Raw genomic sequence first — 20696 nt, forward strand, 5'->3', positions numbered from 1 at the left:
TGTGCACGTTCTAAATGTCTAGTTGACCAATCAGATTGCCTGGTCGGATCTACTTGTTGTATAATAATGGGTGGTTCAATCTCGCGCGAACACAGTAAAGAGGCGCTAAACTGTCAAATGCTGGTCAAATGTAGTGAGGTCAAGCTCTCACCGAACAACCGAGTTTTAATATTTACGGAGTAAATGTATTCATTATCACAGGTAGGTAACGTTAACGTTACACCGCAAGAAAACTACTGGTAACTTGCATGCAGGTCCTTGCTTAAGATGTTGCTGCTAGTGTTAACATTACTATGCAGCTAACTGATAGTTAACATGTCATATTTAAATATTGCTAGCTGGTTGTTCACTAGCTGATAGTTAAAATGTCATATTTAAATGTTGCTAGCTGGTTGTTCACTAGCTGATAGTTAAAATGTTATATTTAAATGTTGCTAGCTGGTTGTTCACTAGCTGATAGTTAAAATGTTATATTTAAATGTTGCTAGCTGATTGTTCACTAGCTAGCTAACGCTTTAGCTTGAGCTAGAAAAACCCAGTTTCCTTCACTGTTTTAGCCCGGAAATGTAGTTACATAATTAAGTATTTTACTTTAAGATACTTACTTAACGTTACATCACTCATAGTGCAAAAGACAATGTAAATAAATATTTGTTCAGCAGGTGTGCCAATGTTACTTATAGAGCATTCAGGTCGGTCCTATCTCACCTTATAAGTTAACTTTAGCTTAATTAAATGCTTAATGTGTGTGTGTGTGTGTGTTTTAAGTTTAAATTAAATCAGCTGGAATATTGCTGTCTATAGTTGTACTGTATGAAAGCCCCATATCCATTTACAGTTTTCTTTGAGTGTCCCAAAAATGTAATGTAACTTAAGTTGTGATTTTCTCTTTGACCCCTCAAATAGTTTAAATCCACACACTTCTTAATTATAAGGTTATTAACTGTACATCATTTGAAGTCTTGACATCCTAGGATATATCATGAAAGAAATATTAAAAGAAGGTAAACCATCTTTCATGTTTGTCATGTTGACACACAACAAAATAAACTTTCAAAAAAAGCCTCCAAGCTTACAGCAACAATAGCTTCTTCCTCTCATTCAACCTCTAACAAAATTTCAGCCACATACGTTATATTGTAAATACATAGCTACAAATATATGTATTGGTTCGTTTTTGCATCCATATAAGTAGATCTGGTTTATTTTCTTCTTTTAGCCAGATTTCCCCAACCAGGATCCATAGTGATTGACCGACATCGCCCTGCTTTGCAGTCAAATGTGTGAGCACCTACATGATCTGATGAGATGGTAGACTCTGATGACTGCACCTTATCCCTGGACAATCTGTTTTTTGAGAAACCCATTGTCCACAAAGTGTGAGTACCAAAACATCCTCCCCTGTCACTCCTTTTTCCTCTCACAGCTGAATTAATGTTTTCCCTTCTGGACTGTAATTGACAGAAAGCCACTGCACCAGGAGGTCAGCCCATGGCAGCTGGAAGTGCCTCCATCTCTTTCTCAGGTTCCATCCACTCAGGATATGCAGAAGGAGGCAGAGAGTCTCTCCACCCTATACAGTATGTTGTGCTCTGGATTAGGGTGAATTCCTTTTCACTTGACTTGAGTAAACTGCTCAGTTTCTGGCCTATTGAAGCCCTACTAAATTTAACATCGTGACTCACAGACAGGATAGCTTGAAGTGTTTTCAATATTCCTTGGCTTGCCTAAACAAACTGGCATTAGGGTTTTATGATATATTTTAATAATCCCTATTTTAATTCGCTGCTGTAAATTATTTTTGTCAGCAAGTGAAATAGCAAAATAGTCAACCTTAAGTTTTAGAGTCACACCCATAAAAGGCACCAAATTACAGTTCCCAACAACTTTGTTTGATGAAACTCTCTCCCTTTTCAATATTACTCACAGGTTTCTCACAGATACCCAAGACATTCCTGCCTCCTTTTAAGGGATCAGCTGGCCTGGTTTTACCATCAAAAATCAACAGTCCTTACAGTTTTAATAACGATGAGAATATTTCTGAGGACACTCATAGTGGCAGCAATAGAAGATCTGACGACTTTTGGGGAGGTGAAGGGTTCAGGGATGACTCTAATGGTGCCTGCCAAAGTGGAGATGAAACCTTGCAGGACTCTGGTCATGCAGCCATCAGCAGGAAGGGTTTGTCTCTGGACTGCAGCAGAAGCCCACCTCTACGGAGAAGGCAAGTGTCAGTTATTTGTCAAGACAGCATTTACATTATTGTGAATTAAGGAGTGTGTGCACATAGTTTTCAGACAGTCTCCCTGTAGTACATATTTTGAAAGATAAACTATAAAAAATATTTGTTACATATACATACATATTCATTGATTTATTCATATCACATGAATTTAATTCATGAATTAACAGGTTTTTATTCTAATATCTGTAAACCTTGCCACCTGTCTGAAAGATAGAGAGACAGAGAAAAAGAAACGTTCAAATCTGACTCGCTGGATCGTTGGTATAAGCCAGCCGTTGGGCGCCTATTTCAGATGGAATTTACCTCCCCTTCCGCAATCTCCAATGTCTATTTTGCAAGGGCGCCGTTGCTGCATCCTAGGTTTAGCGCTGCCAAAAGACGATTGTGATTGGTTTAAAAAAAAAACAAAAAAAAAACAAGCCAGAGCGTGTTTCCACAATACCAGAATGATAATGGGTGCAGCCAGACCTTTCTCCAGTGCTGACAGTGCTGTGGAGGTTATGCTAGGTCTACCTTCCATCCTGCGACCGTCCCAGAATTAATTAAAGCTGCAGTAGGAAATATGCAAAAAAAAAAAAAAACAGTACACTCTCGCATGGTGTACATTTCAATCTTTCTCTGAAATGAGCTGTGATTGGCCAAAGTCTCCCGTCACGGGTTAGATTTTCTAAAGCCTGAAAACAAAGACCAGAGGAGATGCAGAAATCAACTTTTATTTCAGAACACTTGAATTACAATATGCTGAAAGAATATTATGGATTTCTTGCCCAACGACGCAAATGAATGAAGTGCCTATCATAGCTTCAATTTTGTATCCGCCCTTAAAGGTCCAATGTGTAGGAATTTCTCCCATCCAGCGTTGAGATCATATATTGCAATCAACTCCCTCGCGCCACGCAGTTCAAAGTACGTATTACAGCTACGGTAGCCTTCATGCTTCAAAAAGCCGGTCTCTTGGTCTTTTCAATCTCCTTTTTCTTTTTCTGGGCAAAGAAGAAGACTCCTGTTCCTGAAATTTGGATTTTAAATACGTGTGGTCCTCCATGTTTCCTTCTTCAAACTTGCCGGGGCCGGGAGGCTACGATACCCATTAGCAGCATTAGCAGCACCTGTGAGTTTATCATGTGACAGCGAAAACGCGAAAGGCGGAGCAGTATGTCCTGTATGTCCCTTACCGGCTAACGTATTTCAAGATGGCGCATGAATATGGAGCGAATGTAAAATTTCAAGCCAAAAGGAATACTTGGAATTGATGGTGGTAGTAAATATTCATAAAAAAGGACAAGTTTGTGAACGGGCAACACAGATTTTTGATAATGAACAACTAAACACGTTACACACTGGACCTTTAAGGTAAAGCCGTGACTTGGGATTAGTAACAGGTTTCTGATTTTAAAGCGTTTAACTGGCAAAGATTGATATGTGGCCTTGAGGCTTTGCTCTTCTTGGAGGCGGATGCAGAAAATAATTTAAAAAATGCTTAAATTAGCAGGATTGATGTTTTTCACAATATGAAAGCATGTTTCTAGTTTTTCGCTGTCCAAAAATATAATTAGTACTGCTGACGCACTCTTTAATCCCTCATATTGTTGAAATCCATCACATGCTTAGTTAAGATTGAACTACAGTACATTACGAAGAAAAGATGCTCAACCATCCCCCATAGGCTGCTTGTTCACATAAGCCTCCAAGCTTGGAGCAGCAGTAATCGTTTTTTCCTCTCTATCAATTCTTCATTCCCTCCGTATCCTCCCCTCCCTCCCTCCCTCCCGCAACAGCTTGTTCAAGGTTCAGGTGTTGAACAGTGGAGGTGACTCGTCCAACACAGATGACCTCAGAAGCAACAGCAGCAGCAGCCAGACAGCATCCAGACCTCAAACTTTTCTCAGTCCGGTTACCATGGCGACAGTGCCTCCTCCTCTTCAGCCGCCACGGGCGACAGTTAGCCAGGCAGCTCCTCCTTTCTCCCCCTTCCCACCCCCTCCTCTGGGCTCATCTGCAGCGAGCGGCCGACCCCCGCAGAAGGCGGCACATGCTGAGATGCAGGGCACAAAGAGAGCCTTCGTTCCGCCCATGACGCCGCAGCCGCTTCACATACAAGGTGCTGCACTGCATTGACACAGTCACAGACACGCACTGTGCTCATAGTCTATGACTGGTCCACCAAATAACAACCACCTCATACAGCTTCTGTAAAGTGGTGCAGCTAATGACCATGCCCATGTCTAGTCTGGGCAGCAGCTGCCACATTGTGTTTGGGTGTGATGAGGTTAAATGAGGTGAGCTCCCCTCATTGACCGCTTCATTGCAATGTTGCATGCAGGTCACTAGGTGGTGGATTGTAAAACAGTAGAAGCTGTAGATAGTGACAGTCCAAACCTTTGTAACCACATACTACCGTCATTTCTGCAGTTTTACTACATATTTCACTACAAAATAAAATCCCTTGGTTTTATACCCTACACAAATGTTAAACATTTCATATTAACATCAAGTTGGAATGAGTGGAATCAGTGAAAGTGTGACTGAAAAGGAAATTATTTTACGTTTTGATTGTGCACATTTCAGGGTCCTCTGGGTCTGGAGTTTTGCGACCAGTTTCTGAAATCCGTATCCTTTCTGTTGTGTAGGTCAACACCATTTGAAATCATTAGACAGTGTTTGAACTGGGCTAGAATGCTTGGAATGAAATTACACAAGTAACGTGGTTTGATTTCCTAAACCATGCTAACACAGCAGCAAAGTTCAGATCCGTCTTCAAGGAGTTCCCCTTTTTCAACTACGTTCAGTCCAAAGCACTTGATGATGTAAGCATTATTTGTAAGCTTTTATAATTACGAATTATTATATTATGAATAGCAAGATAGTCTTTATTGTCTTGTTATAACCTGTTTCTTGTTGTGACTGTCTCTTCTGGAGTGCATTCATGTTTGGTTTGTTAACAGGTTCTTTACACGGGTAAGAACTTTGTGGCATGTGCTCCTACTGGATCTGGTAAAACAGTGCTGTTTGAGCTGGCCATCATTCGTCTGTTAATGGAGACCCCAGAGCCCTGGAGAGACGTCAAAGCTGTCTATAGTGAGCATAATATTATGTAGAACCTATTAATACATTTCTCAGCCTGAGTAGAATGGGCCTAGAGTAATTCTTTATAGTCACAAAATAAATATCATTTATTTCTAAAAAGCTGTATTTTCCAGTCTCGGTATTGGGGGAAATTATTCCTACACAGAAAGTTTAGAAGAATTCCTGAAACTTGTGAACTTTTTATTTTCTCAACTCGCAAGATTACTGTATCAATTCAAGCGTGTTTTGAATTGTTGATTCAGTTATACATTTAGGGTGTTTCTGAGATGCATAGAGCTGTCTTTATGAAAATATTTACTGTTTGTTCTTGCCAGTGGCCCCTATCAAAGCTCTCTGCAGTCAGTGCTTTGAGAGCTGGAAGAAGAAGTTTGGTCCCCTGGGGCTGAACTGTAAGGAGCTGACTGGCGACACAGAGATTGATGACTTCTTTGAGATTCAGGACTCCCACATCATCCTGACCACGCCTGTGTGTGACACCATACTGCGTCTTAATTAAACGCATGCGACAAAAATTAAGGAAGAGGAAAGACCAGAATCAAAAATAAAATCGTGAGCTGAAGTTTCACTTGAATATGCAATGTTGTAAGTATTTAACTTTTTGTTTTTACAGGAAAAATGGGACAGCATGACAAGAAAATGGAAGGACAACTGTCTGCTGCAGCTAGTCAGGCTCTTTCTTATCGATGAGGTCAGATATTTTGTTCACATATTTCAGTGTTTCATAGTCTCGCATTGCCAGACCTTCCTCCACAGCGCTGTGGCGGAGGGTCTGGCTAGTCCACGCAGCATTCCAGGATAGGAGAAAAACGTGCTCTGGTTTATTGGCATTTCTTTAAACCAATCACAATCGTCTTGGGCGGCGCTAAGCGCCGGACGGAGCCACGGTGCCGCTGCAAAATAGCCTCTGGAAGGAACTTGTTTTGGTGCAACATGTGTACGTTCAAAGGCTGTTTTAGTTGTGCAACAGAAAACTCAGATTGGACAGATAGTCTGTAACCTGTAACTGCAGGTTTGGTAAATATGACGTAAACTGAAGTATCACAGTGTGCGCTTTCTGCGGGTTGGCCATGGCGCTGATAACGCTACGTTCACAAATGTACGTACATCTGGCCCTTAGTGTCTTATAGTCTGCCTGCATGGTGGTGGATGCTCACTGTGTCAGAAGATGAACTTTGTGTCTTACATTGTGTGTTATTATGCCACACTGTGTGATGGCACATCGTTTGCCTCTGCCCTGAGCACTTAATTTCACTTGAGGTTATCTATTAAAAATTATAGCACATCATGTTCTGAGCCTATTATGAGAGTGTATACAGCCTGTCTATGTAGTTCTTCCAGACAGAGATGCACATAAGACAGCTTAATTTAATTTTACCTACATACCAACCTCTCTGCTGTGCCTTTAAGATCTTTCTAATGAAATAATAAAAAAATCTGTAAAATGACACATTTTGTTCTCCCAGGTGCATGTGGTGAAGGATGCGACCCGTGGTGCCACGCTGGAAGTTGTGGTGAGCAGGATGAAGGCCGTACATGCCTACAGAACAGCACAGAATCCAGAGACAGGCCTCTCTATGAGGTTTGTGGCTGTATCAGCCACCATACCAAACCCCTCTGATGTAAGTGGCATGGCAGAAATTTGTTTATGACACAAGAATTCCAAATGCAGTGTAAGCAAATTCATCAAAATGATATATCATTCATCAATAAATTGGTTTATTGGAGTACTTATGTGTATGTGTTATGTGATTAAGTAAGAAAAAAGCATGCAAATAGCAACAAAGTAAGAAAGGCACTTCACTGAGTCACTGCACTGTAATGCATAGACACAGTTCTGTGTTTGTACTGTATCTCCAGTGTAAATCAGTAATCAGATCATTGTTTTGTCTGCTACGTTATGTTATTAGATAGCAGACTGGCTGTCTAATGAGAGTGGTCCAGCCACATATCTGGACTTTGACGAGGGCCACCGTCCAGTGAAGCTGAGGAAGGTGGTGCTGGGATTCCCCTGCAGCCCGAACCAAACAGAGTTCAAGTTTGACCTGTCGCTCAACTACAAGATGGCCAACATCATACAAACGTACTCGGACCAGAAGCCTGCATTAGTGGTGGGTATGGAAATTAAGCAAACTTTTGTGTGTGTATGTTTGCTTTCCTTCTTAAACAAGCTTGTAAGGTTATTAAGAGTTAATCAGGCTGGTGGGAGTAGATTTATTCACGGTCTATTGAGTAATTATGTTATTCTGTAGTTTTGCTCTACAAGGAAAGGAGTCCAGCAGGCAGCTGCAGTTCTGGCCAAGGATGCTCGGTTCATTTTGAGCATTGAACACAAGCAAAGGTATTGTTCTTACTTATCCATAACGTCTTCAATCATCAAAACATTTAGTTCAGTTTAGTAAAAAGCTTGAGTCTGACTTTTTGTGACTTTGTAATCTGTTAAGGCTGATGAAATATGCAAGCGCTATTCTGGATTCAAAACTGAGAGGTAAGTACCCTTTTTAAACCTGAGTGTCAGACTTTGAAACCTGTTTGAAGTCCAGACCATCGACTGTCAAACTATTGGACGTAGCATCTGTGATGTCACCCATTGGTGTGTATACTGTTTTAAAGGCTTGAGTTTTGCGATACAGGCGTCGCCATCTTGGCTTCTTGCAACCGGATGCGGCCGTTTTGTTTATGGTCACAACCAAAATGTCCCAATTAACTTTGAGTGAAAGTTTTGTGTGAAGTGAATACACACAGTGAGAGGGTTAAAGTTCAAGATGAAAACACGGACAACACCCAAAAACAAGTTCAGGTTTATTTTAATGTACACAGTGTCATGGTTAGCATTGCTAAGCCTCTGTCATGATTGACAGGTCGGCGTGTAGCCACGCCCTCCAAGCTTCCCCTGCTTTATCGTCTTTTTAAAAATAAACGGGACCATAATTTCCAAAGTGAACATCATGCTTGCTCATGCTGTATTGAAGAAGACTTAAAAGTAGCGAGTGAGAAGTAGGGCCATTTTCCCAGTGGAGTCGCCCCCTGCTGGAAATTAGCTACAATGCAGGTTTAAGGCACTTCCGCATTGACTTCACTTTGCAGGCCCTGAAGCTTCGTCCATTATTTTTACAGTCTATGGTCCAGACCCAGTAAAAAAAGTACATGTTCAATCGATTATGGCTCTTAATTATCAACTGTATAACATTATTTGGTGTTATGTTTGTGGTCTAGATCTGGTGATGTTAGGAGTTGGTTACCACCATGCAGGAGTTGACTTGTCTGATAGGAAGTCGATAGAAGAGGCCTTCACTATGGGAGACCTGCCTGTCCTCTGTGAGATTCTCACTAGTACAGTTTTATCCTGTGCTGTAAATAGATATGTGATTAGTGTGCAACATGATCATGTGTTTAATTGTCTCTGTAATGCTGCAGCCATAAACAGGAAATACAAGTATCACAGGTTACAACAACTGAGTCGTACAGAACATCACCCATATCATGTTGAAACATTGCGAGGCCTCAGCCCAAGTTTGTAACTATAGGGGTGTGTCAAAAAAGCATGCCCATGCCTGTTCAATAGAAATATAAACTGCAGAGTATGACTTAAAATGACCTCTACTAGGATGTAGCCATATACAATATTTTCCTACTCATATTAAAGGAACACGCCGACTTATTGGGACTTTAGCTTATTCACTGTAACCCCCAGAGTAAGACAAGTCGATACATACCCTTCTCGTGTCCGTGCGTGTTGTAACGCTGTCTGACGGTTCCACCAGTAGCTTAGCCTAGCACAGAACCTGCAGGTAACTGGTTCCAACTAGCCTACTGCTCCCAATAAGTGACAAAATAACTCCAACATGTTCCTATTTACATGTTGTGATTTGTAGAGTCACAGCATGTACAAAAAACAACGTAACATGAGACACAGCCATCTTCTAACCGTAAACAAACTGGGAACTATATTCTCAGAAAGGCGAAGCTCTGTTACTTCTGCTACTTGGGCGGAGTGATTTGCTTTGCAGCAAGCCTTTCTGAGAATATAGTTCCTGGTTTGTTTACGTTTAGAAGATGGCTGTGTCTCATGTTACGTTGTTTTTTTGTACATGCTGTGACTCTACAAATCACAACATGTAAATAGGAACATGTTGGCGTTATTTTGTCACTTATTGGGAGCAGTAGGCTAGTTGGAACCAGTTACCTGCAGGTTCTGTGCTAGGCTAAGCTACCGGTGGAACCGTAAGACAGCGTTACAACACGCACGGACACGAGAAGGGTATGTATCGACTTGTCTTACTCTGGGGGTTACGGTGAATAAGCTAAAGTCCCAATAAGTCGGCGTGTTCCTTTAAATGATGTTGCACAAGTTTTAGGAATCTTATAGGTAACACATAAGAATAATTAAAAGATAGATTTGGTATTTCCATATAGCAATAAAGATAATCTTAGACTGACAATAATATTGCTTTTTAAAGCTGATATCCACTGATACTGGTTCTATGACGACTAATTTGTGCATCTCTAAACAATAGAAAATAAGAAAATTTGCCACACTGTAGAGCAAAATAATTAAAAACTTTTACCGTTTGCCGGTACAGTTTGAATTGTGTTTTCATTGTATTTCATGGGCACTGAATTTGTACTTGTGGTCTGATTTTTAATACCCTAGTTACCACCAGGACTCTGGCCATGGGGGTGAACCTGCCAGCTCATCTGGTGGTGATCAAATCTACCATGCAATATGTGTCAGGCTCCTGTGAGGAGTACAGCGAGGCTGACTTGCTGCAGATGATAGGCCGAGCCGGAAGACCACAAGTAATGGCAGAATAACAATGGAATACAATATATAAAACAGATTTGTGCATTTGTTTCACTGGCACTGTAACATCTTGACACAAGGTGCATTTCTTTACAGTGATTTAAAAGTCCACCATTACTTTGGAAGTGTCTGAAGCTTGTTATGGACATAGCATATGTTTAAATACAGTAAATTGAGTTAGAAAGATAGCTTTGCACAAACGAAATACCCACTTTTGTATTTTCTGCCTCTAGTTTGACACTTCAGCGACTGCAGTGATCATGACCAAGATTCAAACCAAAGACAAGTACATGAATCTTATGAATGGGGCGGAAATCATTGAGAGCAGGTATTACATAAGAGCTCAGTCACTTGATATTTCTCTCTCTCTCTCTCTCTCTCTCTCTCTCTCTCTCTCTCTTACCTGTCTTTCTCTGACTTGTGCTCTCTCATCGGAGTGAGATTATACAGTAGTACATGAGGTAACAGTATACTTCCTTTCCCCAGTTTACACAGTCACCTGGTGGAGCACCTGAATGCGGAGATTGTTCTCCAAACCATCAGTGATGTGAACATGGCTCTGGACTGGATACGCTCCACCCTCCTCTACATCAGAGCCCTCAAGAACCCCACACACTATGGTCAGAGCTCAAAGCACAAACACACAGACAATGGCATCAGAATTAGTGCCCAGCCTCTTTGTTATGACTGTATATAAAGCCAGTAAGTGCAGTGTGTCTCGACTCCAATTTCAGGTTTCTCTGCCAACTTAGACAGATATGGAATTGAAGCAAAATTGCAAGGTGGGCCACAACTGTTTGTTCTCTATTTGAAGTGACTAAGGTAGCATGCTGCTATTAGGAAGATACTGTATTGAAGCATTTAAAACACTGCACTGAAGCCACTTATCGTCCAAGCTGTTTTTCTGTCTTCACTCTAGCTTATTGTAGTAATTGTGCACATTACTAACACTATTGTAGTTTAAGGTGATTGCTGTTTCTCCTCCTAGAGCTGTGTCTGAAGAACCTCAACTCTCTGTCCTCCATTGGTCTGATCGACATGGATGAGGATATCAACATCAAACCAACAGGTCGAGAGGAAATTGGTTTAAATGGCAATATTGGCAAAATGCTTAATGTGCTCCTACTAAGTTAGCTCTTAGTTGCTTATGTTCAGTGGTGTGGATGACATCTGCACCAATATCTACACTTCTTTTTTTAACTGAGCCCTGAAACGGTTGTTTGTTTATGTTCCTGGCAGAGGGCGGCAGGTTGATGGCTAGGTTCTGTGTTGCCTTTGACACCATGAAACAGTTCAGCAAAGTGGCTGGCACCGAGAACCTGTCTGACCTGGTAGGTTTCCTTCCTTCCATAAGACTACACAGCAATGTATTTGATTCAAAAGCAAATATTGTGACATTTGTGTTATTTGTGTTGTGTTAGGCTGTTTTTTTTTTCTTCAAAAGGACATTATTTTAAATATGACTGCAGTAAGGCATTGCAAAGAAAAGACTATTCAGATCAAAAGTGTCTGTATGTACAGATTGAGTTAATTTCGAAGAGCAGAGAGTTCAGCGACATTCAGTTGAGAGTGAACGAGAAGAGGCCCCTGAACACCTTGAACAGGGACAAGAACAGGACCACCATCAGGTCAGACACATTTATAGGATTAACAATTGCATATACAGGATCAATAAATAATAAATGCATTATAGTGGAAGTAGACACACTCCATGCTAAATTAGATATGTATGTATTTGTTTCAGGTTTCCCATTGAGGGAAAGATCAAAACCAGTGAGATGAAAGTGAACTGGTAGGTTTATTCATTCAGTGCTTTCTCTGTGGAAAAGCAGTGTTTAATAAAACAAATGGATGCAGGTTTATGAATTTCTATTGCAGAATATATATTATAGGTTTCTTATGGACTAACTACTATAGATATTATGTGTTTATTGCTTTGTCTGCAGCTTGATTCAGGCTCAGTTGGGTACCATCCCAATTCAAGAGTTTGGACTTACACAGGACACAGGAAGGATCTTCAAGAATGGGATGCGGATCAGCAAATGTATGTTGGATAAATCAGGGATAGCAAATAAACAATGTGTCTTATTTTATTTATTTATTTATTTATGCACTTTGATAATATTTCCCAATTAGGCCTGTCAGAGTTTCTGAGTCACCGATCCAAGACTGGATTCTCTGCTGTGCTCAACTCCCTGATCCTGGCGAAGTGCTTCAGAGCCAAGCTTTGGGAAAACTCGTCCTATGTTTCCAAACAGCTGGAGAAGATAGGTGGATACACGTAGCATAGTCTAGCATCTGTTATCTAAGCAATGTAAATACAGTATTAAAATGAGGACAAAACGCCATGCTAGCTGCTACATGATGAATGAATCCACAAACCAAACACTCTTCCTATTAGATGTACATGCCGTTCTAAACTAAATATTAACATTTGCTAATAATACACTGTGTGTTTCAGGTCAGAGCCTGTCAACTGCCATGGTGAACGCTGGACTCACCACTTTCAGCAAAATAGAGCAAACCCATGCCAGAGAGCTTGAGCTGGTCAGTCTGTAATATAAAGAAAAACAGGGGCGCACCGATCCAATATTAAGAGTGGATATCGGTCCCGATATTGACAAAATAGCTGGATCGGGGATCGGAAAAATTAACAAATCCACGGGCCGATCCAGTTTTGTTAGTTTTTTTCCCCTCTGTCGCACATGTGTCGCATGCTGGAAGAGTTGAGTGTACAAATAAATAAGAATTCAATACATTACATCTATGTTATTTTGTCTTAGTTAGGAAAGTAATGTTTAGTTAGGAAAGTCTGGTGCCTTTAGTGTCTTCCACATGGTGGAAGGAAGCAATAAGGTGGAAGGTATACAGTGTATTATTAATTCAACAACGGGATCAGATCGGTATCGGGTAACGACAGATACACAAAGCCCAGACATTGGTATCGGGACTGAAAAAGTCGGATCGCTGCATCCCTACTTTTTAATAATCCAAAGCATTTGATTTAACAATTGCTTGAGCTGGATCAGTGATGCTTTAACTGTGATCACCATGTGTCACAGCTAACGCTAAGCAAAATCTTGGTAATACCTTTAATTGTTGCACAAAACAAATATATTTTCAATGAATTATTGTATAAAGTACTTGGATGTGATTCTTAACTTTTAGTTATTCTATCCATTCAGATTCTCAACAGACATCCACCATTTGGCAACCAAATTAGAGAATCTGTCATACACCTCCCGACGTATGAAGTTACTTTGGAGCAGGTAAAGGACGTTTTATTATCAAAGGGACAAGTACGTTAGATAACAACATGAAGCTTTTCCCTTTTTTGTTGGTCAGACTTTTGAGCTATTATTGCAAGTGAGGTTGCATTGGAAAGCTCTGTTATGGTTTGTCTTTAAAGTTGTCTCTGTGTTTCGCAGCTTCCGAGGTATAGCTCTGCTACGGCGGAGATTGTGGTGAAGGTGAACCTTAAAAACCAAGCACAGCTGTTGTCCAGGAGAACAGCTCCAGACCACCACTACGTCTCTCTGATTATCGGGAACTCTGACAACACCGTGGTCTTCCTACAGAAACTCACGTGAGGAAAAAAAAAAATCTGAACACCTTTTACCATGATGTAGAAAAAGACAGAATAGTGTATTGATTTCCAACTGACATCTTGTTGTTGTTGTTGTTGTTGTTTTTTTCAAGGGACTCTGTGTTGTTGAAGTGTGGCAGCTGGTCGAAGAAGATTGACGTGGCACAGGCCTCAAAAGGAGACGAGATCAGTGTCAATCTCATCAGCTCACAATATGGTACACCATGGAAATACCTTTGCAGTAACATAGAAATATACACAATATGTATCACCTCTATTATAGAGGGGAATAACAATATGTTGTGTTGTTTAGTACAATATTCTTTATTTATGAATTGAACAATTCACCATGCTTTCTGTTCAACTGTTTTGTACAATGCAATGCTGTTATTGAGCTGAGATGTCTCTCGTCTGGCAATTTGTTGTAAAGCACATTATTGTTGTCTCTGTGTTATTTATATCACAGAGAAACAATTGTGTCAAGCTAAATGAGGCAATTATTCAGTTAATACGTTTTGAATATCTGAATGTTGTATTACATTCCAAATGGAAAGATAATGTATTGTATTGTATTGAAAAGCTAATTGTGACCTAAATTTATCAAATCAAACCATAGATTTTTAAAGTTGTTATTTTTCTATATATAATATTTATCTTGTTTTTGCACATCGTGGCTACAGACATATGAACTGGACTTCCTATTAATACTATGTAGGGAGTGCATTTACTGTACATTTTGGCCTTTTCTCTCCTATAGTGGGCCTGGACATCCAACAGAAATTCAATGTCTACTACTCTGGAGCCAGGAGGTATGGAACTGATAATCCATACAACAAAACGTATGATCCGACTGGACAGAGGCCGCAGCCACTGAAACCACAGTCTACAGATCAGGATGCAACTCAGAGGGAGCATGCCACATCTGCTACAGACCAAGGCACTAGTCTTTGGCTTTCTTGCTGATGATTTTGTTGATGCTAAAATATGAAATTGTGTATATTGATATGGTATGTCTTGAAAGGCATGTTCATATTTGAGATGTGTTTTATTCTCTATTCAAATGTGACAACTTTACAATCAGATTCAGGCAATAAAAGACAGTGCAACCACTTCTGCAAGAATAAGGATCTCTGTGGCCATGACTGCTGTGAGTACAATTACCTTTCTTTCACTGTGTATGTGTTTGTTTATGCAATTATGTACACCTGTACATTTACTTTGTGTGGCTGTTAAGATTGTAGAGGTCTTCTCTCCACCCCAAGGTAAAGTAGGTGTAAATGTGGCACGGAAGAGGTCAGCAAATCCAGAATCCAGTTTCTTTTCCTATTTGAAAGACCTGAGAACCAGGTGTGACACACTCGCACAGACTCCTGTCAAACGACTCAAGGTGAGGAAGAAAACATGATTGTCTAAGCCTGCATTACACCCTTAACATTGCAGTCATCACACAACAGTTATTGAATTATTTTTATTTTACCTAAGAAGGGACAATGCACATTAGTTAACTTTACCACTCAAGTCCATGATGTAAATGTGCCAGATGTAGCCATACAGGCTAATTTTCCTTTATTGTTACGAATAAACACTATTCAAAGTTGTTTTTGGATTATGATATGATATAAACCTAAGGCTGTGCAAAGTGATTTTATGCAAGATTGTTTTTTTGTCAAAAGAAATCACTGCATGTTAAGTCTGCAGAAAAAGCTGATGAGTCACTGCCAACTCACACCACTGGTTAGATGAGATTCAAAGAAATACAAATGATACAAGAGGTGAAGTTGAATTGTTGCAAATAAAATTAGAAATATACCAGCCACATGGAACACCACAAGTAAAGCTTATAGGAACAGCACAATATATGTAACACAAAATTATTATTCATGAACAGCTGTTCTACTGTATAGTATTAAGAAATAAGATTACTATTTAAATGTATGTGCACAACATATATACCAAAGAGACTAGGCATGTACATATGCACTTTAGAAAAGCTATTTTAATACAATATGTGTGTTTCTACGCTTATTCTATCCAAAACTCCAGATATGGTTATTGTACTGTATGTATGAATAGCCGCTTTCCGACTAAGTAGTTACAGCAACGTAGTTACAGGAAAAGTCCACTTCTAAACAGATCTACTAACTACTCTCCCCCAAAACCGTTTTTTTCCAATTGCATTTGCACTGGCCATGGGGCCATAGCGAAAAAAAAGTGTGAACTAAATACTAAATCTAATGTATATAGCATATTTGTCATAATTTAAACAAGTCTCCCGAAGAGAAACGGGTATCTCTCTCTCCCCCGCCTCTGCCTGCTGCGCTGTGTGTGTGTGTGTGTGTGTGTGTGTGTGTGTGAGAGAGAGAGAGAAAGAGAGAGACGGTGTGTGTGTGTGTGTGTGTGTGTGTGTGTGAGAGAGAGAGAGAGAGACGGTGTGTGTGTGTGTGTGTGTGTGACGGCCGGCCAGCCGCAGGACACGCTTGTGGAGTTTAACTCCGAAAAGACAGTTAACCACAGGTTCCCGTTAATCTTAGGATGGACATGTGTTGTGATATTTAAACAAACGAACCGTCAACGGTGAAATAAAAGCCTCTTATTTACGAGAGCGGTCTGAGAGACCTCCAGCTTACAGCGGGGTCTCTGAGCATAACTGGCCGAGCGACGAGCTAGCGGCCGGGGCAGGCGCCTGCTGGCTGTCGCCTCACTTCATGGAGCTTCTCAACTCCGAAAACTTTGAAGCAAATTGTCAATTCAGCATCAGTTTTCTCAAGACTGCCTATATTCGAAATCTAAATCTAATTTCTGGCCTAAAACGTTGTCAGAAGTGAAATTAGTGATGAATAAGATGGCGAAAATTGTTAAAATTGTCCCGTTGTTGGTCTGTCTGTCTGTACTAGAAACCCGACCCTCGTTGACCTAGGTTCCTATGCTGAAAAGGGAAAAGAGAAAAGACCCTGCCCTGAAGTAGGAGCTGAAAGAGTTACAGGAACAGAGGGACTTAAAAATCCCCAAATTGGTCCAGTCGGAACACGAGAAAAAAAGGGTTCTAGGAATTTAATTTTCTAGGAACTGCAAAAATCCCTCCGGTCGGAAAGCGGCTACAGTAAAACTGCATGTGCGTTTTTATACTACTGTACTAAATCAAATCTTTGTGAATAAGATAACGTTACTTTGACAAGCAATACAAGTGTCTTATTTGCTTATAAGTCCATTCTTTTTCTGCATTACTAACCTGAATAAGTCTGTTTGGTCTGCTTTATTTCCTCAGATGAAAATGAGCATGGAGGAGTCTGTGTCTGTCAACATGCACGACTTTGCTTACAAACCTAAAGAGAGGCTACCTACTGTTTCCTGGTATTCACAGTTCCACTGACATGTTAGACTTTGATTCACAAGTGCAAATATTAGAATAAATCCCTTAACAACGGCCGCAAATTAGATTTTGTGTGACAATAAAATAAATTCAGTGTAAAGGAAGTCTTGATGGCATGTTGCTGAATTATATTAATGTCCTATTTTATTTGATAAAGGTGTGGAGGAAGTCAATATGAAGCTTCAGTGAGACCTTGCTGTGAGATCGTGGATCTGACGGGAGAAGACAGCGTTCAACTGCCAGACAAAGTTCCTCTGGCCGACGTTGACAGAGGTAAAGATGATGACCCTGAACTCAACACATTCCTCAACATTGCAGGGTTTAACAATCAAATGACGTGTGACTAATTTTCTGTCTCTCATACTAAGATTATGATGACTATGTGGAGGACGTGTACAGAAAGATGATGGAGGAGCCTGTCCAAACACCTGCTGCGTCTCAGGCTCACCCTCGAAGTACCGTGAAACAACTTAACTCAAACTCATTACGGGACAAACCATGCTGGTGGTTGTGCTTGTTTTAGGACGTTAACTACAAATCTCATATACTTTACATACTGACAGTTATGTTTCAGTGCATACTATATGGGTTTCTATCTCTAAGCCATTGTCATCAGCTCATTTAAGTATCGGTAAATCGTCTTGGAATTTACAGCACAGTACAGTGCATTTACAAGCTATAGTCTTAGTGTAGCCATAGTGTTAACATGGTTCATGAAAAAGGTAGATCTTCGGCCACAGCCTTTTAATTGTGGGGGCCTTAGAATTCATGAATGCACCAACAGAGAGAAACGATGTTAATTTGACACAAAACATAAATAAGTGCCTAAAAGAAGAACCAAAAACAGAGTTTCCGCGGGGTCTCAAAAAGTCTAAAATTTTAGGCCTAAAAAAGGTCTCAAATTCGCTGAGGTATTGTGTTCTAGTCTTAAATTATTTTAGGTCTTAATTTTCCTACGTCCATGCAACTCTTAAATGCTCTTTTTATTATTCTGTGTTGTTGTAGTTCTTTCTTTCGCTAGTCCAAATATAATTTTGCTGTATTATGACTACAAATGAGACCAACATGCAACTTATACTGCAGCCAATCAGCTTCTGTGTGATTGGCGCAAGTCTCTTTCGGATTGTACCACAGACATAAAGCGGATTTTATTCTTCAGCTTTGGGGAAAGTGCAAGTTTAGCGATACTTGGCTTCAAAAACTGAATTTAGGGCTCAGTTGATGTTGTGATAAAAGATCTTAAATTTCATTCATAATGGTCTTAAAAAGGTCAGTAATCCCAAAAAATACTGTATATCCAAAAAATATTTTAACCTTTCAATTATTCATTGTAGTCTCTAAAGCTCTCATCATTTCTTTTCAGATTGAATACAAGAAAGCCCAAAGTGCAGTAACATTTGATGGTGTATATATCCTTTTTATTTACTTCCTCTGTGTTTATTTTCCTCAGTGTGGATGAACCCAGGAACCAGTGTTGGTGTGAGTCAGAACCATAAACCGCTTCTAAACCAGATCAATACAACCTCTTACTCAAAGAGGTCTACTGCGGGATCAAACCAGGGCGCTCACTATGAAAATGCTTCATCCTCACAAATCCCAACTGTCAGCTTTGACCTGGGAAATGAATGGGACGACTGGGGCGACTTTGATGACGAGAACTTGGTGCACGCCAGCGAGACGTCATCGGCCTCATGTCCAACTAATGCTAAAGTCCAGCAGCCTGTTTACTACAACATGCCAGGTAGATTTTCATACATCTCTTTAAGAAGTCATTGTAACACACACACATTCATCATCTTTGCATAGCCTACATACAGGCATGATTATGAGGGATTATGCCTTAGCCATTGTAATGATTTTGACTAGCATACCTATGTTTTTTTGTGTAGGCTTTGCTGCTACATCTGCACCAGTACTCCTCAGTCACTCACTCAAACCCTGTAAAACCACTGCCAGAACACCACTGAGGTAAGCCAAGACAATTATGCACACATGTCCATTCTGAAAATACAGACCTGTCCATTGAAGGCTTTATATTGTAGTTAAGACAGTAAAAATATAAGTCATATTTTTGTGTTTTAGGATGTCACCAACTTTAAATCCTGGGATCAGAGAACAAGGACCCTCACTGACCCTCAGACCACAGAACAAAATCACACTGGACTGGAATAAAAAGGTGTGTGTGTGTGTGTGTTTGTGTGTGTGTGTGTGTGTGTGTGTGTGTGTGTGTGTGTGTGTGTGTGTGTGTGTGTGTGTGTGTGTGTGTGTGTGTGTGTGCGCGCGCGCGTGCGTGCGTGCGTGTGTGCAGACCTGCATGTGCTTCTTTTGCAGCTTAGTGGCAACATACACAATACTATTGCTTACATAGTTATTCACGTAGACTTGTTTTTCATTCGTTTAACCCAGTAAATTTCATACTACATACACAATGGAGCCTCTTGAACATCTTACACCTTTTTATTGTTTTCACCAAATAATGTAATTAAGTGATTTATCTCTCATCTGCATGGATACATTTAGATGTAAACAAAAAACATGGCAGAAAGCAAAATTCACTATTCGTGTTGCTCTTTTGCTGATGGGGTTTTTCTCTTTTTGGACAGGAATATTCTGTGAATATGTTAAAAGCTAAAAGGTGACTGACTCACTTTAACTTGGCACGTTTGAAACTCGCCTCCCTCCCTTTTTTTTTTTTTTTTTTTTTGCAGAGACAAAGAATATTCAGTGAAGCGATCACAATAAATACTGCAGAAAATCTCCCAAAGCAGACTGAGACCCACGTGACCCCACTTACAAAAAGTTTGGGTTTCTTCTCAACGAGCGTCCCATCCAACACCATCTCATCTGTCAACAGAAGGTAGAGGAAAAGGCTTTTATTTTGTCTTATAACAATGTTCTTTCTCTAGCACATAATGAAAATAACCATATATGGAATACACTTTTTTAACTGATAAACCCCTTCCCTCTTTTTTACACACTGTATATTCAGCAGCAACTCCACAGAAGAAGCTTTTCTTGGGATATTTGATGGGATATTTTAGAAGACATGAATATGGTGTTAAAATAAAGTGATGTTTATATTCATATTTTGTTAACCTGTTAGCTTTACATGAAGAGTTATAGATTATAGTTTTAAAGTCATGTTATTGTATCTTTATATTGTAAAGGAAACTATTTGTTCTAATGTAATTTGTTTATTTAATAAAGTCTGTTTATTGGATAATTCAATGCAGTCTGGGGAGTAACTGAAGTGTTTTAGGTGTGTAAATAGATGAGAGGTCTACCCTTGTTTGACTGAACAAATCATCCTTTGATGTGGTAGTTCAACATTTAGGACATTCTACAGGTAACTTGTCAATGGTCATGAAATCTGCTTTTTATATCAATATAGTGCATATTTATAAGTATATGATTGTATAACATAACTGTATCAGTCTTGTGAGTAGTGCATCAAATATGTGTAATCAATCCTTTGGTAAATAATTATTTCATAATAATGGCAGAATGGATAATATTAGTGTTCTGAAACTGGATAGTGGTAGTAGTTTTAACCAGACAGAAGGCAGATAATGTGCTTGTGTAACTAGTACAATTATGTAGAGGGGAG

General features: G+C 39.9%; 1 protein-coding gene across 3 annotated transcripts; it reads left to right on the forward strand.

The window, feature by feature from the left end:
* Positions 1-84: 84 nt before the first annotated feature.
* Positions 85-20147, forward strand: hfm1 (helicase for meiosis 1). 3 transcript variants are annotated; one of them, XM_031298022.2, is made up of 40 exons: positions 85-201; positions 1220-1379; positions 1465-1580; positions 1930-2224; positions 4024-4346; positions 4814-4855; positions 4982-5052; positions 5191-5323; positions 5647-5798; positions 5943-6020; positions 6796-6951; positions 7240-7440; positions 7582-7670; positions 7774-7817; positions 8546-8647; positions 9984-10129; positions 10367-10461; positions 10620-10753; positions 10868-10915; positions 11122-11202; positions 11373-11464; positions 11655-11761; positions 11878-11925; positions 12080-12177; positions 12270-12404; positions 12595-12680; positions 13319-13402; positions 13562-13719; positions 13833-13936; positions 14477-14656; positions 14801-14866; positions 14982-15106; positions 16985-17070; positions 17247-17362; positions 17458-17544; positions 18540-18830; positions 18979-19059; positions 19171-19265; positions 19798-19946; positions 20079-20147. In XM_031298022.2, exons 2-40 carry the CDS (start codon positions 1309-1311, stop codon positions 20128-20130), a joined length of 4617 nt encoding a protein of 1538 aa, XP_031153882.1. In that variant the 5' UTR covers positions 85-201; positions 1220-1308; the 3' UTR covers positions 20131-20147. The 3 variants fall into 3 exon arrangements, 2 of the variants coding, with proteins under 2 accessions (XP_031153882.1, XP_031153883.1); XM_031298023.2 differs by having other exon boundaries at positions 14807-14866; XR_004898229.1 differs by lacking the exons at positions 19171-19265; positions 19798-19946; positions 20079-20147 and having other exon boundaries at positions 17458-17593.
* Positions 20148-20696: the final 549 nt, after the last annotated feature.

The sequence above is a fragment of the Sander lucioperca genome, chromosome 9, assembly GCF_008315115.2.
Source record: "Sander lucioperca isolate FBNREF2018 chromosome 9, SLUC_FBN_1.2, whole genome shotgun sequence".
Taxonomy (NCBI): domain Eukaryota; kingdom Metazoa; phylum Chordata; class Actinopteri; order Perciformes; family Percidae; genus Sander; species Sander lucioperca.

Excerpts from the sequence above, each read along its gene's own strand:
- hfm1 (XM_031298022.2), top strand. The coding sequence starts at position 1,309 with ATGGTAGACTCTGATGACTGCACCTTATCCCTGGACAATCTGTTTTTT. Across the intron at positions 2,225-4,023 it reads AGCCCACCTCTACGGAGAAG|CTTGTTCAAGGTTCAGGTGT; the intron begins GCAAGTGTCAGT and ends CTCCCGCAACAG. Across the intron at positions 11,203-11,372 it reads TATCAACATCAAACCAACAG|AGGGCGGCAGGTTGATGGCT; the intron begins GTCGAGAGGAAA and ends TGTTCCTGGCAG.